The sequence below is a fragment of the Chiloscyllium plagiosum genome, chromosome 23 (genome assembly GCF_004010195.1).
Source record: "Chiloscyllium plagiosum isolate BGI_BamShark_2017 chromosome 23, ASM401019v2, whole genome shotgun sequence".
Lineage (NCBI taxonomy): Eukaryota > Metazoa > Chordata > Chondrichthyes > Orectolobiformes > Hemiscylliidae > Chiloscyllium > Chiloscyllium plagiosum.
In genome coordinates, this window is record NC_057732.1 from 29799607 (window position 1) to 29818322 (window position 18716).

The window sequence follows — 18716 nt, forward strand, 5'->3', positions numbered from 1 at the left end:
CCAGGTGGTCACGGAGGGAACGGTCTTTGCGGAAGGCGGAGAGGGGTGGGGAGGGGAATATATCCCTGGTGGTGGGGTCTGTTTGGAGGTGGCGGAAGTGTTGGCGGATGGTTTGGTTTATGCGAAGGTTGGTAGGGTGGAAGGTGGGCACCAGGGGCGTTCTGTCCTTGTTGCGGTTGGAGGGGTGGGGTCTGAGGGCGGAGGTGAGGGATGTGGACGAGATGCGTTGGAGGGCATCTTTAACCACGTGGGAAGGGAAATTGCGGTCTCTAAAGAAGGAGGCCATCTGGTGTGTTCTATGGTGGTAGACAATGTACAAATCATTGGGGGTGGGGTGATGCTGTTGGCTTATCTATTATCACCTTCACTCTGATGGCCACCTTTGTGCATATCACGGTGCATCTCAAGTTGTGTGTACACCCTTAGTATACAAATATTAAATGCCATCACAACACTGAAGTCTGGTGTCACAAAGAATGGGACTGTTCACATTGCAGTGGAACACTCCATTCAGCTGGACCTAGACATACCACTGAAAACAAAAAATGCTGGAGATCACAGCAAGTCAGGCATATCATGATGAGAAAACAAGCTAACATTTTGAATCGAGATGATTTTTCCCACCTGCTCCAAAGGGCGTGTGATACCACTCCTGAACAAACTGGTTCGATAATTATCCACTGTTCACATCTGAGGCTATTGCACTGCCCCTTGCCTCAACAGCAAATGGTTTGACATACCACTTGTCCTTTGTGCAGAAATTGTTTTTAAAGATTCAAAAAAAGGCATTGATCATGAGTTCTTCAAGCTGTCCTCAAAGCCTTGTGGGAGAAACCAATGGTGGATCTTATTGACTGGTTCTCTGAGAAATGGCAGAATGCCTGATCGCCAGAACTTTCAGTGGGCTGAGGGTATTGTTGTTAAGTTTTCAGATGACACAAACATAGGTGGAGGGACAGATAATGTTTGAGGAAGTGTGAGATTGTGCACTTTGGTAGGAAGAATAGCGGTGTAGACTGTTTTCTAAATGGGGAAAGACTTCAGAAATCTCAGCACAAAGGGACTTAAGGTCCTAGTCCTAGGTCTTCTGGTGCATTGTAGCATCTCTAACTCTTGATTTATGGCCTCAGCACTTAATGCAATGGAAATTTGGCAGGTTGTGAGAAGGGGTCTTCCCATCAGATCCTTCCTATATGCTCAGAGTTCGACTCCCTAAAAATGCTACCCTCAAGCTGACTGCCATGAGAAGAGACCATTTGACTGTGCCTTTACAAAGAAACTCTAGAAGGCGATAACCATAAGACCATAAGATATAGATGCAGAATTAGATCATTCAGCCCATCAACTCTGCTCCACTATTCGATCATGGCTGACATTTTTCTCTCCATAACCCTTGATCTCCTTATCAATCAAGAACCTGTGTATCTCTGTCTTAAAGATACTCAATGACTTGGCCTCCTCATCCCTCTACAGCAATAAATTCCACAGATGAACTACCTTTTGGCTGAAAAAAGCCCTCCTTATTTCTAAAAAGCCATCACTTCATGCAGAGGCTGTGCCCTCAGATCCTAGTCTCTCTGACTATTGAAAACATCTTCTCCATGTCCACTCTATCTAAGCCTCTTTGTATTCTGTAAATTTCAAACAGATCCCCCTCAACATGCTAAACTCCATTGAGTACAGACCCAAAGTTCTCAAACCATTTCTCATATGACAAGCCCTTCATCCCCAGGATCATTCTTGTAAACCTCCTCGTGACTCCCTCGAACACCAGCACATTCTTCTTTAAATATGGGTTCAAAAATTGCTCACAATATTCCAAATGTAATCTGATACAGCCTTAGCAATACATCGCTGCTCTTGTACTCTAGCCTTCTTGAATGAATACTAATATTGCATTTGACTTCCTAACTGCCAACTGAACCTGCATGTTAACCTTAAGACAGTCCTGAACTAGGACCTTGAAGCCCCTTTGTGCTGAGATTTCTGAAGTCTTTCCCCATTTAGAAAACAGTCTACACCGCTATTCTTCCTACCAAAGTGCACAACCTCACACTTCCTCAAATACTATCTGTCCGTCCACCTATGTTTGTGTCATCTGCAAACTTAGCAACAATACCCTCTGTTTTTTTGACCAGATCATTCATGTATAACACTGACCCCTGGGGAACACTATTAGTCACTACTCTCTACCTTCTGCCAGTCAGCCAATCCTCTATCCATTCCAATAACTTGCCCCTAACACTATGGGCTCTTATCTTATTTAGCAGTCTCCTGTGCAGCACCTTTTCAAAGGCCTTTTGGATATCCAAATGGTTCATGTCCACTGGCTCTCCTTTGTCTAACTTGCTTGTTACATCCGCAAAGAATTCGAACAGATTTGCCAGCCATGTCCTCCCTTTGATGAAGTCTTGCTGACTCCACCCTATTTTACCATGCACTTCAAGTACTCTGTAATATCAATTAATAATGGATTCAAAAATCTTACCAATGACTGAGGTTAGGCTAACTGGCATGCAACTGTCTTCTGTCTCATTCCTTCTTAAATGGGAGTGTTAATTAGCCATTTTCCACTCCTCTGGGACTCCCCGACTCAAGTAATTGTACCACCAATGCCTCTACAATCTCCTCAGTTATCCCAGATTCAACCCTTCAACTCAACACTGCCCCACTCCACAACATTCCTGATGAAGGGCTTATGCCCAAAACATCAACTCTCCTGCTCCTTGGATGCTGCCTGACCTGCTGTGCTTTTCCAGCACCACATATTTTGACTCAAATCTCCAGCATCTTCAGTCCTCACTTCCTATCTCCTTCAGAAATCTGGGATGTAGTCCATCAGGTCCGGGTGATTTATCCACCTTCAGACCTTTCAGCTTCTCAAGCACCTTTTCCTTAGCAATGCCCACGACACTCACCTCTGCCCCTGAGACTCTTGAAGGTCTGGTGTGGTGCTAGTGTCTTCCAGCGAACACTGGTGCAGTTTCCACTCTGTTCCTCCACAATTTCTTTGGTCTCCATTACTGCTTCTCCAGCCTAATTTTTCCAGCGGTCCAATGTCCACTCTTGCTGCTCTCTTACATTTTAGATATCTAAATAAATCTTGCAATTTTCTTTCATATTACTAGCTAGCTTACTCTCATATTTCATCTTCTCCACCCTTATTTCTTTCTCAGTTGAGTTATCTTAAAGGCTTCCCACTAATCTTCACCACAATGTATGCATTTTCTTTTGCTTTTATTCTGTCCCTGACTTCCCCTGTCAGCCATGGTTGACTGTTCCTCCCCTGAGTATATTTTGTCTTCCTTGGGATGAATTTCTACTGTGCCTCCCAAATTACCCTCAGAAACTCCTGCCATTGCTGCTCCACCGTCTTCCTGCTAGGGTCCCCTTCCAATCAACTCTGGCCAACTCCTCCCTCATGTCTTTGTAGTTACCTTTACTCAATTGTAATATTAATACATCTCATTCCAGCTTGTCACTCTAAGATTGCAGGGTACAATCTATCATATTATGCTCACTGCCCTAGGGGTTCCTTCACCTTCAGCTCCCTAATCAAGTCTGCCTCATTACACCTCACCAAATCCAGAATTGCCTGTTCCCTAGTGGGCCCTTCCACAATCTGCTCCAAAGAAAATCTCATAGATAAATTACATAAATTCCTTTTCTTATGATCTGCTATGAACCTGGTTTCCCCACTCTATCTATGTATTAAAGTGTCCCACAATGATTATAATACTGCCTTTCTTCCAGGCATTTTTTTTTAATCTTCTGATTTATTGTCTCCCCACATCCTGACTACTGCTAGGAGGCATGTATACAATTCCCAGCAGGGTCTTTTTTCCTTTGTGGTTCCTCAACTCTTCACAAACAGATTCTACACCCTCCAACTCTATATCTTGCTATTGATTTAATTTCATTTCTTACTAACAAGGCAACCCCATCCACGCTACCATTTGCCTGTCCTTTTGATAGCATGTGTATCTTTGGATATTTAAGTTCCCAGCCCGAATCCTCTTGGAGTCATCTCTGTAATACCCACAACATCAAACCTGCCAATTTCAATCGTGCTACAAGCTCATTTGCCTTGTTTTATATATTGCATACATTTAAATACATCACCCTCAGTCTTGTGTTGATTGCCCTGCTTATCTGCTGTGCCTGAAGTTCGATTTTTGACCTTTTCCATACTCTCTGTCCTAATATTTGTTCTGGAAACTTTAATGTCTTCTAGGCCTTATCCCCCTTTAAGCTTTTCCATAATCTGCCATGCAACTGAACCCCTCACCCCCATTATTTACTTTAAAGATCTCATCACAGAGACCTATTTCTCCCACACCAACCTTTGAGCAACACATTTATCTCTTTAATCTTGTTGACTCTGTGCCAATTTGTTTGAGGCTCAGGTAGTATCCAGAGATTATTGCCTTTTTTGGTTCTGCTTTTCAGTTTAGCCCCTCGCTGCTCATATTCCCTCAGCAGAATCTCTCTCCTCTTTCTACCTATATTGTTCATGCTTATGTAGATCTTTCCCCTGCAGCCCAGATGAGGTATCCTGAACCTGGCCATCAGCACTTTCAATCCTGACCACAGAAAACGTGTCTATTCACTGCCTATATTATTCCTGATTAGAACAACATTTCTCTTTTCTCCCCACTCTTGAATGTCTCCCTGTACTACCGTCTGTTTAAACATCCTCCCTACAGCTCACAATCATACAGTGAGTTAGAATCTCAAACTTGTTAGAGAAGCTCAAGAACTGAGATTCCTTCAGCACTACCTCCTGGATCCCTCCACCTACCTCGCTGGTAATCATATCTTCCTGTCCCCAACCACTGACCAAATTCAAGGTAGTTAATCTAAAAAGTGTGACTGCTTCCTGAAACACAGCTTCCAGGTAACTCTCACCCTCCCTGAGGTAGCGCAATGTTCAAAGCTCAGACTCCAGCTCATCAACTCTGAGCTAGAGTTCCTCGAGCAACCAACACTTGCTATAAATGTGATCACTACAAACCACCATGGAGTCCCACAGCTCCCACATCATGCAGTTACAACACATCGCCTGGTCTGGTACCTCTATTTTAATTATTTAGGTCTTACTTTAGGTTGTAGCCAATAAGTATTCCCCATAATTATCTTCAATCTGAAAGTAATCTGTAATAGCTAGTCAAATTAATAGCTGTCACCAACCAATAAAAGTACAGTTTATCTGTGATGTCACCTGATCCTGGACTTCAATTTATTCTGTTCAGAAAAACCTTTAAAAATATGAACCAAAAATAAAGCAAGTAAGCAACACCTCTTCTCCATTTGCTTAGACCTCCCACACTGCCTCCACATTCCCTGAATTATATACTCACTCAGGATGTGCCTCACACTGGATGTGATCCCTCCTTCTTGACTGTGTGAAGCTTACGCAGATGCAAAGACTTTTGTCACCATGTAGCTTCAGTTTACAGGATTCTGTGCCCGATGGACTCTTCTCAGGGATGCACACTTGGATAAATAGAAAATGTTGCTGGAGGACCATCAACTTATGCTTTTTGGCCTTCCTGAAACTTGTTGATCTTCAAATGCTAAGAACTGATAATGGCCAAGTTTTGCATACTGGCAATGGAAGGGGAAGCACTATATGACGGGGCATTTGCTGCAAAAAAAGCAATGGGAACACTCTCTAACTTCTATCTGTCATAGCACCCCACAAGACTGGAAACTATACCTTCAGGCATATTGTAAATATCGTAGGCAATTGCATTGAGGGACTTTAAGGAGAAAAATGCATGAAGGCCTTCCATTTTTGCCCACCAATTGGAGATTCATTAAGCAAGGAAAAGTGTAAGGAATAGCATTTTTTTCCTCTCCTCTCCAGACCATAAAAATCGGTTAAATCTCCATCCTCAGCTGAGGTAAGACGGAAATCTACCCCTGCACAAAGATTGCATATTTTTAACTAAAACAAATGTGGCAGTTTGCTGCCCACCTCCCCCTCAGCTTTTTCATACCCTACCTTGAAAAATGGGCACAGCACTATCAAAGTCCAGTGCAAAAATGTCTTCCTGTTCCAGAGTGAAATATTAGTAGTGCAACTTTGCCATCTGCAGGAGTAGTAGCACAATACACAGAAGGATCACATGATAATAACCTTTTCATTCATAGGTTCAGAGTAAATCATTTGATGTTGCTTAGAATATATTCTGTTTTAGTAGTATTTTGATATGCCACATTGAAAACTGGCCTAGATAGTTTTTTTGATTTTGGCAGATTCCGATGTTAATAAGCAGATATATGATATATAAATACTCTTGAGCCATGCGTTTGGGTCATGTCAGTATCTCTATCAGTTAGATTGCCTCATTATCTCAGACTGCCACCTATATTAGGTAAATGATACTAATCACTTCCCATTGCCATAGGTGTCAATGACAAACATGCCATTTAACCCATATTAACTCTATATTACAGTCTTAGGATCAGACTCCTGTCATTGACTTCCAGGGCTATTTCCTGCCATTCTCTTCAATGGATCTGTGTGAAGGGCTTCCTATAACTCCACCTGTAAGGATGTGAAAGCTGAATCCCATCACAATAAGATGAGCAGGAGGATACAAATGCAATAGGGAGATGGAAAACAATCAAGTTCTATTGTTTCTCTTGTTTCCAGACCCCTTAACTCACCCGCACTCATCCCCATCCTCATAAATCTCATCAAATCTGTGTCAAATGCACTTCAAGTAATAATGGTGAGGTAGAGTGGGTGGCGTATTTTTCCACACAAAATTTTGCAGCATTTGCACTTTACCTTTTTTTAAAAATACAAGTTAGGGCTTGAAAGCAGAGTGAACTGGCAAACAAGGATATATGATAGGTTAATAGAGATGCTGTGGCAGATAATTAATGGGATGTTTCAAGATACAAAAATAATTGCAACAAGTAAGGAAAATTCCAAGAAACAGACTCATCATCCACAGATAGTTAGAAAGGTTTAGGATAGTGTCAAATTTAAAGAAAAGGCTTAAATGATACAAAGATCAATGGCTTATCAGAAGATTGGATACAATATAATAACAAAAAGAATGATGAAAATTTGATAAAAAGGGATAACTTAGAATATGAGAGAAAGCTAGCCAGAAGTATAAATATAGATAGTGAAAGTTCCATAAATATTATAATAAGAAAAGAATTAACAAAGTGAGCATTAGTTCTATAGAAAGTGAATATGGAGAATGGATAGTAGAAAATAAAGAGGAGGATGAATTGAACAGGCATCAGTCTTTACTGTAGAGAATACAACTAGCATTCTAGAAACAGCAATAACTCAGGAAATAGTAGGGGTGAAAGAACTCAGGAAAATTACAATGACCACAGAAGTGGTACTGAGTAAGGTGTTGAAGCTGCAAGTCAGGTTGTAATGGACTTCATCTTTGGATGTTAAAAGAACTGACTAGTGACATATTTGATTCATTTAAATTTTTCTAAACTCCCTTGATTTTGGGAATGATCCATTAGACTGGAAGATAGCAATTTTATTCAAAAGGGACAGGAAACAGAAAGGAAGAAATTCCATCCCCGTTAGCTTAAAATCTATAATAGGAAATACGTTAGAAGCTATTATTAAAGATGTTATAGTAGGGCATTTAGGGAAGTCATTATCAGGATGTTATTGTTGGGTGAAAAAGATATTTTCCACAAATGAGTAATGAGTTTCAGTGCTAAGGTTTTGCCAGATGTTTTTTTAAATTCTCTTGAGGGACATAGGCGTTGCTGACTGGCCAGCATTTATTGCTGTCCCTTGTTGCCGTTGAGAAGGTGGTACTGAGCTGCTTTCTTGAAACACTGCAGTCTCTGTGCTGTAGGTTGACCCCCAAATTCCCTAGGGAAGGAATTCCAGGATTTTGAACTAGTGAGAATGAAGGAACAGCAATATATTTCCAAGTCAGGATGGTGAGTGGTTCGGAGGGGAAGTTCCAGGTGGTGGAGTTCCATGTATCTGCTGCCCTGGTCTTTCTAGATAGAAATGGCCATAAGTTTAGAAGTTGGTGTCTAAGGACCTTTTGTAGCTCAGGGGTTAGCATTGCTGCCTCACAGCGCCAGGAACTTAGTTTCAATTCCAGCCTTGGGCAACTGCCTTTGTGGTGTTTGCACATTTTCCCCGTGTCTGCATGGGTTTCCTCTTGGTGTTCCGGTTTTCTCTCAGAGTGCAAAGATGTGCAATTTAGGTGGATTGGCCATGCTAACTTGCCCATAGTGTCCAGCAATGTGCAGGCTAGGTGGGTTAGCCATGAGAAATGCAGGGTTAGAGGGATAGGGTCGGGGGTCGGTCTCTGTGAGATGCTCTTTGGAGGGTTGGTGTGGACTCAATAGGCCAAATGGCCTACTTCCACACTATAGGGATTCTATAAAGGTAGTATAGCATCCAACCATATACGTTTTGGATGAGCAGAGGAATGTTTAAATCATACCTTAAAGCTAAAGCTGAATTAAAATAATGTCAAACTGTTAAAAAATGCAGACATTCATATTACATTTTTCTTCAATAATAAAATCCGAATTAGAAAAAACACGATTTGAATTTCTGTAGCTTTTTCATGACTTGATGACATCTGAAAACTCTTCAGAGCCAATTAAGTACTTTTCGACTGTTGTCATTGTTATCACGTAAAGCTAGCAGTTGATTTGAACATGGTAAGACTTCACAAACAGCAATTAGATATTTACCAGTAGGCCATACATCCCAATGACTGGCAGATTGTATCAAACTTCAAAGTCAAAAAGGGTGGCGCTGGAAAAGCACAGCAGGGCAGACTTTCCCAGTGCTACCCTTTTTGACTCTGCTTCTCCAGCATCTGCAATCCACACTTTCTGCTGTATCAAATATCAAGTCCTGTTCACTGTTGACAGTGAGTAGCGTGCTGATCATGCTCAACCAGCCTCTGTTTGCAGCCTCAGAACACTAAGCATACAATTAGATATAATGTTGCTATTGGATATCATTTATTAAATAATTTAGATTGAGCTAAAATTTATATTGAAAACAAATGTAGTTTCTTTTTATGAATCGAGTGTAAAATGCTATACATTTGATGTCCTAAATTAAAACAAAGGACCCTATTTCATATTGGCTAAAGGAATTGATACATTGCACTTTTTTCAATAGACAATAAGGGTCATGAACAGTGCCGATTACTGCTGCATTCTGATGGTAAAACCCTGACCAATTAGATTCTACCTGCCTGGTCTGAGAATTAAGATTGACAGTTAACTGGTCCTACTGCATCTCCTTGCCAACAATGGCCAAACCTATCAAAGCTCTTCTCGTGTTGTATAAGCTGAAGTTCATTTTTTGATTCTTCTGTCCTCATCCTGATGACTGCAAGACAAAAAAAACCTTTAATTTCTTATCAACTTTTAATAATATTCAAGAATATTATCTTTCGTACTGAGGGCAGCTGAAGACAAACATAGGGACAAGTGAAATCTCATCTGAAGACTTTTGCAGTGTTGGTCACCTTACTTTAGGAAGGATTTAAATGGAATGGAAGCAGTCTTTTGAAGGTTTACTAGAATAATACTGGAATAGGCAGTTTGTCCTGTCAAGAAAGGTTGGATAGGTTAAGCTTTTATCCACTGATGTTGAAAAAAGATGCAACTTTGTTGAAACATACAAGATCTTTAGGTGGCTTGATAGCGTACATGTAGAAAGGATGTTTCTTCTTAATGGTATATCTAGTGCTAGGGTTCACTGGTTAAAATAAATAGAAATGAGGCAAGAGTTTTTTCTCTAATAATGTTTATGAGTCATTTGAACTGTCTTTCTGGAAAGGCAGTGAAACCAGAGGCTTTGAATATTTTTAAGGCAAAGATGGATAGATTCTTGTTATGCAAAAAGGTGAAAGGTTATTAGGAGAAGGCAGGAATGTAGATTTGAAATCAGATGTGATCTAATTAAATGATGGAGTAGACTTGAAAGTCTGAATGGCCTACTTTTGCTTGTTTATATGTACTCAAAAAAAGCCCTGACTTTGCCCAATGGTCAGGCATTTAACATAATTACAAAAACTCTGAAATGCTGCATTTCACTTTTTTGAAAAGCATGCTAAAGCTACAAGTCACTTTTAAATACAACATCCTCTCTATGCTTGCTTCACATGCTTCCAACTTGTTAACTATCACTGGTGGATGGCACAGGGAGTAATGTAGTCACAGAGTCAGAGAGATATACAGCACAGAAACAGATCCTTTGGTCCAACTTGTCCATTCTGACCAGATATCTTAAATAAATCTAATCTCATTTACCAGCATTTGGCCCATATCCTTCTAAACCCTTCCTATTCATATACCCATCCAGATGCCTTTTAAATGTTGTAATTGTACCAGCCTCCACCACTTCCTCTGGCAGCTCATTCCATACATGCACCACCCTCCGTGTGCAAAAGTTGCCCCTGAGGTCCCTTTTAAATCTTTCCTCTCTCACCTTAAACCTGTACCCTTTAATTTTAGACTCCCTCCACCCCAGGGAAAATACCTTGTCTTTTAACCCCTATCCATGCCCTTCATGATTTTATAAACCTCTATACGGTCACCTCTCAGTCTCCGATGCTCCAGTGAAAATAGTCCCAGTCTATTCAGCCTCTCCCTTTAGCTCAAACCCTCCAACCCTGGCAAAATCCTTGTAAATCTTTTCTGAACCATTTCAAGTTTCCTATAGCAGGAGACCAGAACTGCTCGCAATAGTCAATGTACATTTCCTCAGGCACCAACCTCCCTTGCTGCAAAGGAGGCAAGGTGGGGGATTTTAGGATTGCATCAGTAGCAAATAAAACATAAAGTCACCAGACCCAGACAACTACTTTATCATTAGAAAGTGATGACTGGTGATGGTATAACCTGAAATTCACCAAGCCACAGACTGGTGATGTAGCCTATGGCACTGCAGTTGCCAGAAGAGGGAAGGCTGAAGATCCTTCCACTCCATCACCTGACCCCCAGCTGCCGTTGCTTACTTTTATATTTCATTATTTATCATGTTCTCACTCTTAACAGTCTTCACTGGAGTAAATTCAAGGCAAGGGAACAATTGACAAGAATGAGAGTTCTTCAGCAAGCCCAGAGCGCTCATCACAACCTGTCAGCAAAGGTTGTACCCACTCACTGATGAAGGATATCAGAGCAATAAGCTGCAAGGAAAGATCAAATAGGGCTTATGCTTTACAGTTTCACAAAAAAAATTAACTGAAATGCCACATTGAAGTTTTTAAAATATTAATTACTTAAGATAGGGAGTAGAAAAGAAAGAAAAATTAGATCATCACAAAGAAATTAAATAAAATCAAATCTAAAGAAAATACAAGCTATGATCACATTTATTTATGAGTGATAAGTGGAATGGCCTACGAAATGGATTGTTATAGGCTAACAAATTAGGGTTTTTAAATGTACAGTTGGATGCTATGATGAAACAGTTAATGTATTAGGGGAAGTGTAGCAAAAGTTAACTACTTAGTTCAATTATAATAGTTTTAATTAACTAGCTAATTGTAAACCCGGGCCTCGGCCTTAGTACAGATGTTGAAACATTGTTTTGATTACCTTCAAGCTTACGACAAGCCAGTGGGAATCCATACTGCACAGAACATTCATAGCCAGTGTCAGGATGAGACTCAGAAGCTTGGTATTTCCTCATCCTCACCCTGCATTGTGATGGACAACTGGTATGCTGAAGGCAAAACATCGCAGTACCACTCAGCTTTCAGAAGGATCTTAGTCTGGAAGCCCCAGTGCCATCCATCAACCCAAACAAGAAAACAATTCTGTTAAGGGTCTGGCAACAAAAAAAAAATTGCTGGTGACCCAATAAGAGGCGACAGTGCTCTTTGCTTTTCTAAAGAGAGTATTGCATGTATGGAATGAGCTGCCAGAGGAAGTGGTGAAGGCTGGCAAAATTACAGCATTTAAAAGGCATCTGTATGGGTATATGAATAGGAATGGTTTAGAGGGATATGGACCAAGTGCTGGCAAATGAGACTAGATTAATTGAGGATATCTGGTTGGCATGGACGAGTTGGACCAAAGGGTTTGTTTCCAAGCTGTACATCTCTATGACTCTATGTGTCGGCCACCCAAGATACGCCTAGTGCTATGAGTATTTGCTGCAAACAGAAATAACTATCTAACACTGGATACTGTAGTAAATTCAGCAATGGTGGCTGGGCTGAATAGTGGCATGCTGAGGCTCTAAGCCATGTCAAGATTAAGAGACCACTTAGCATTACCCAAAAAACAATTTGTTTTTCTTACAGAAGCACCAAAGAAAAGAATATCAAAGTTTTATATTTGCATATTATTGGCAAAGCCATAATAATAATCCAAATCAAGCATATATTATGCAAAATAACCTACTTGCATTGTGAAATACTTCCAATTGCAAATACGTTGATTTCTTAATTAACATATATAACAACAGTGATCACACAGATCACTAAATAGAAGCAACAATGTGACTTTCATAAAGTTTAAAACAGTTTATTTCATGACCTCACTGATGATGGTTTCAAATGATACATTACAAAGATTATCACTTTCTATGCCACGATGCTTAGTGCAGACAGCTTTTCTTGTAGCGTTGTTGTCCACAATTCAGTTTTGATAATTTTAAGCAGCATTTTGTTACCATCACACTCAAAATGAGCCACAAAATTGTTCTAAATTAGGGAAAACTACATCTTATATTGAATGATTATTTGACACAATTGGTGGCATAAATCTGCTTCAATGATTATTTTTTCTTAGAAGTGCATTATTCAACAAGGTTAACAGTTTTGAGTCTAATTCAACACTAACAGTTTTAAGTTTAATTCAATCAAATCTTTCTCAGGTTTATTTCAAGAAATGAGAAAGTGACATTTGAAGCTACATTAAAGACTATCAATGCATCCTGCAGGGCTTTGCTGATTTTGTGGAATTGATGTAACAACTAATTCCAATGTTCTAACTTGCACATTCTAATTCCTCCATTTTCTCCTGCAGAATTCAAGCTTCTCCCTTTGTATCAACTTTTCCATTGTGTTATGAAGATGTGGGTGTACTGTACCTTTGAGTGAAAAGCAACAGAACTACTTGACAGCACCCAGTGTTCTGAAAAAAGATATAATGTAACCTTTTGATCCAGCAAACAGATTCGAATTAGGCCAATCAGTTTAAATTATACCCTCAAAAAAAACCAAACTCCAATCAAGTTTGAATTTAGTATATTGACAATCTTAAAAGCCAATGACACAATCCGTTGCTCTGGGGGTATAAGACTGGGGAAAATTAAACAGTTGGGAGGAGAACTGCCAAGCCAGCATGTAGAGACTGCCCGAAAAATAGCTGTCTTAAAGGTACCTTTATCAATCAGTAACCTGTGAAGCAGAATCCTCAAGAAGAAGAAAAGAAGACTGGAGTACAGAGAAGAACCGCAAGCTGCCTCATTTTGAGATAAGAAGTTTGTTTTGTAAATCTTAATTGGGGGGTTTTATCGGACCAGTATTATAGAAGGGAAAGTAAAAGATAAGTTAGAGGACGGAGTTGTAAATAGTTGTTAGTTAATTATCCTCTGTTATACTTTAAGAAATAAAGTTGTTAATTTTAAATAGTTCTTGGCCTTTCAAATTTTCACAGATTATTGCATGGGATAAATCTTTTCTGTGTTGCTGGTTTAAATTAGGCAGGAGAGTTTATCTCGTGTCATAACAATTGTCAATGAATAAGAGCATCAATAATAGAAATATGAATTTCAGCTGTTGCTTAAGAAGCCTTTGCATGCACTTCCCACTTAGTGTTGGAAAGATGTCTTGGTAGAATGAAATCAAGACCCAAAAATGATTTAAATACTGTATAGCATTTTGTTGAAACAGAAAAGAACAAATCAATTTATTGCCCACCAGCAAAAAAAAACTGCATCCAAGCAGTAATCTACTACATAATAGCCAACAAGACATGATGCCTATCCATCACAAGGAATATACACACACGTATATAATACTTAATTTTCGCTATAAGTTTTTGCTGCCATTACACTATCTGCCACATCAGCTCTATTATCATTTGATAGTTCTTTGCAGTTACCAAAGTCAACAATGCAGTCATTGCCTGGATAATCCAGCCCAACGTTGGCCATATTTTTACCACAGTGCTTTTCTACTTGCAAAAAATTAAGAAGTGTTCAATGGGAAAATTATTCTCAATTGTATTTTTCACTATTAACTTTTATTGGACATAATAGACCTTTTGAATGGTTTCTATTTTGATTTTTGAATGTCTCCTTTGATTTCTCGAATGGGCCATTCGAACATTGACACTAAGAAATCTTTATATAGTCAGAATTGATATTATCCTCAGTCAACACACATGAAAGTTCAAGATCATTGGTCATTGTATGTCTATTTTCTTCAGTCAGGATTTCAGGTTCCGTAACAACTTTAAGTGTAGCAGTCACCATTATTCTCATCTCCCTAGAAGGAAATTTTCTTTGTTGATCAAAGTGTCTAATTGGATTATGTGACTGTCAGAGGTCAAAGGAATGAGGCCGACCATGCAGGTGTTATTCACTCATGTCATTCTGATACAGTTCATCTGTGTAAGGCATAGGAGCCAGGGATTCTGAATAGAGGCTGGAAGTAAATTAAAGCTTTCTGATTGTGTTTAATGTCCCAGCAGTATTTTTTTTTCTTATTATTGGTCATGCTACATTGCCCCATCCTGTTCAAGGTTGTGCAGGCGAGAATGTTTAGCTATGGTAAAGGCAGGGATAGGGTAGGGTTTGGGATGGTTGGTGCAGACTTGATGGACTGAATGGGGTCTATTCACACTGTAGGAATTCTTTGTTATCACCCTTATGGACATCATGTCCTGTGTGGTTACAATATTGCAATTCTACCTCCCAGTTAGTCTGATACTGGTTAGCAAGTTGCACACAAAAAAATCAGTTGTGTTGCTGCAATGTCTGCTTTTTACCTTATAGTATGTTTTACTGCTTTAAATAAATTAACTCAAGAAGTTCATCAATCCCAGATGAGCAACTGATTATTCAACCATTATTATTAATATCATATGCTGAACAACATTAGAAATCATCTGAGTGTTAAGATCTATTTTGCTTAAACAATCATCAAACAGGCTAATCTACAAATGAAACATGTGGGCCATCAATAGCAGCAGAACTGTATTCAAGCACAATCTGCAACCTCATGGTTTGGCATATCCCCCACTCAACTATTACCATCAAGCCAGGTTCAATGGAGAGTGCAGGAGGGGATGCCAGGAGCAGCACAAGATATCTGGAGTAGTGGTGCTGGAAGAGCACAGCAGTTCAGGCAGCATCAAAGGAGCTTCGAAATCGACGTTTCGGGCAAAAGCCCTTCAGCAGGAATAAAAGCAGTGAGCCTGGAGCGTGGAGAGATAAGCTAGAGGAGGGTGGGGGTGGGGAGAAAGTAGCATAGAGTACAATGGGTGAGTGGGGGAGGGGATGAAGGTGATAGGTCAGGGAGGAGAGGGTGGAGTGGATAGGTGGAAAAGGAGATAGGTAGGTAGGACAAGTCCGGGCAAGTCATGGGGACAGTGCTGAGCTGGAAGTTTAGAACTAGGGTGAGGTGGGGGAAGGGGAAATGAGGAAACTGTTGAAGTCCACATTGATGCCCGGCCATCCAGTGACACCACCTCCCAAAAATGAAGTTGATAATGAGTGAATGCTAATGTAGGTTGTAATGGGAAACAAAGGAATGACAGACTAATTAAATATATGTTTTGGTTTTGTCTTCTCAAATAATGTCCCTAAAATGTTGGTGTGTATAAGATCTAGTGAGAGGGAGGAACTGAATGAAATCAGTGTTAGTAGGGAAATGGTGTTGGGAAAATTAATGAGATTGAAGGCCAATAAATTCTCAGAGCCTGATAATCTACTTCCCAGAGTACTTAAGTAAGTTGCCCAAGAAATAGTGGATGCATTGGTAGCCATCTTTCAAGTCTCAATATTCTTTGGAACAATCCTGTAAATTTGGAAGATATCTAATATAATCCTCTATTTAAAAAATGGAGGCAAAGAGAAAGCAAAAAACACATTGCTTCTCCAGTTGAACTCTGTGAATGAACTGGGTCACTTCTTGAATTGGTCCACATGGACATGCCTACTCCAGTTGTAGAGGTTACAGAAAAGTTGTAGGTAAGGAACATTGAAAAGATTTTGCTAGAGTTAACCAAAGTTATGTACCCAACCAGACTGAAGGGTGAAGAACAAAGTCAACAGGTACACACTTTGTTTAGGCAGTCCAGGTTCTGAAGCATAAGTATCCCTGCTGGACAGAAATTAATTGGGAAGAAGAAGTGATTTCCCATCTAAGGAAAGAGGACTTAATTGTGAAAGTTTATCTTGATGGTAAGAATCTGATTCACTCATTGCATTGACCATTATTCTTGTTACCTCAAGGAGTCAAAAACCTCTATGCCATCTAAAATGTTAGGAGTTGGAAAGGAACAGATACAAGATGACTTTGCACTGCATCACTGCAATCTAATTTGTGACACTGGAAAAACATCTTTATGATAATTCATATTTCTACAGCTACAACCCTTCCACTCACCCACATAGAGAAAGGCCTGAATAATTCAATAAATTATTGGCAATTCAATTCAGTGGTCTGACTGTTATGGAGGAAGTTGAAGTAATAATATGACTGCTTAGCTCAACGCTGTTCAGTTTCACTCCTTTTATAGTAATTATTCTTCAATCAGTCAGTTTTTGAGGCCTTAAGGTCAAAGCATTTGACAAATGTCATGGAAGAAAACTTAAACCATTTTCAAAAGATTTGGTTCTGGTTCACTGAGGAGTTGTTTAGCTAATCAGATATGCTACAAATCTCATTGGAATTTAATATCTAGGCAAGCCTTGCTTCTGATGCCCAAGGTCATGCATCAACCAGAAAGCAATCTATTCTCACATTAAAACAACTCTCAGTGCTTTCACAGTATATGCCACCAGATAGAATTGTACAGTCTCTCTACCTAATGGCTCTTAAGAGGAAAGAGACAGAATAAATTTCACCAGAGATAGCAGCAAGACTTTTACTTTTCAACTTACAATGGCTGAAATTGTCTGCATCACCGCAAAAGACAGCACAATTTTAAAACACGTTACAGTGAACATAAAGATAGTGTGATTGAGCAGTCTAAGGTAATGGATTAAGGGTTCTGTCTCTTAGAATAGAATAGAACAGTAATTTATTGTCACTTGTATTTTTGCAAAATAAAATACAATGAAAAGTGTTTAAGTCACCATTCTCTGACGGTATTTTAATAAAAGAAATTATATATTAAAAAAAATTAAGACAAAGCGCAGTTTAATTCAATTCACTGCTCCGTGGCTGCTGAGGTCAAGGAGAGCCAATATTGAAGCCACCACAAGGAATCTGAGGCTGGGCTGGACCCACCACGATGCTGAAGGAGCCATCACAAGGAATCCTGTGCCACTGGAATCCAGGACCCAGACCCACCTCTTTGCCATAGCCCCTTGCCAAGCAGCTTACCACATCGTATATCCCACCAGGACATGGACGCAATGACCATGAGGAACAGCCAAATCCACACGGCATTCTCCGCTGCAGCAGCCTCTCAAAACCTCCTTCTACCCCTGAAACAGGCAAAAGAAGGGAAAATAAATTTTGATATTAGAAAACAATAATAATTTTTAAAAAGGATACAGCAGGCCTGGTGGTCAGAAGCAAATGGGCCAAAAGAACACTTCCTACCCTGCCACTGCCATCTTGCAAAGATTTTTGGAGATGTGAATTTGGATCCCAGCGCTATTGAATTATTTGGGGTGTCTGAGTGGTTAGTAGTGTTGCCTCACAGTGCCAGGGACCTGGTTCAACTCCAGCTTTGTGTGACTGCCTATATGGAATGTTCGCATACTCCTTGTGTTTGTGTGAGCTTCCGTTGGGTGCTCTGGTTTCCTCCCACAGTGTGAAGATGTGCAGGTTAGGTGGATTGGCCACGGTTATTGCCCTGTAACATCCACGGTTGTGCAGGCTAGGTGGGCTAGCCATGGTTAATGTGGGGTTACAGGAATAGAGTGGAGATGTGGGATGTTCTTCAGTGGGTCAGTGTAGACTTGATGGACTGAATGGCATCAATCTGCACAGTAGGGATTCTGTGAAAACCAGATTTGGCAATCATTTTTAAAGGTGGTTATAAGAAGTTGGCTCCATCCTCAAAACTGGCCCCATTTCAGTTCAAAATGATCACGTTGGCCAATTTCCTCTGATTGCATTATTTGTGGCTATTCACAAAGGCTGTTCAAATTAATTTTTATAAGCGGCATTGATATTAAGTACATTTGAAAAGCCTTTATGTATGAAAAATACTTTGTGTTCATATTCAGTGTATATCAATTCAACTAATAATGTCCAATATGGATTTTTTAAAAATGTTTAAAATCAGATTGTTTACAGCTGGAAGACTGGGCACTTCATTTTGAGTGCCCAGGCTTCTAGCTGTAAACAATCTGATTGAAGTGGTTACTTTTTGTCAAAACTGCAGCAGGTTATATTTTTAAATACATCACTTAATTGTTTTTAGTACAAACAATAAAGAAAATGTACGTTATTTTGCAGTGACTGATTCCTGTAAGAATTTACATTCATCATAAAGCATAGTTTTGGCAGAAACTAGATCCATAATGTTGCTGA

General features: G+C 39.8%; 1 protein-coding gene across 1 annotated transcript in view; it reads right to left on the reverse strand.

The window, feature by feature from the left end:
• gnai1 (guanine nucleotide binding protein (G protein), alpha inhibiting activity polypeptide 1) overlaps positions 1-17595 on the reverse strand; it is an 82067-nt gene extending 64472 nt beyond the window's left edge. The window contains exon 1 of the mRNA XM_043713796.1: positions 17556-17595. Coding sequence (XP_043569731.1) covers positions 17556-17595 — 40 coding nt within the window. The remainder of the gene's footprint in view (positions 1-17555) is intronic.
• Positions 17596-18716: the final 1121 nt, after the last annotated feature.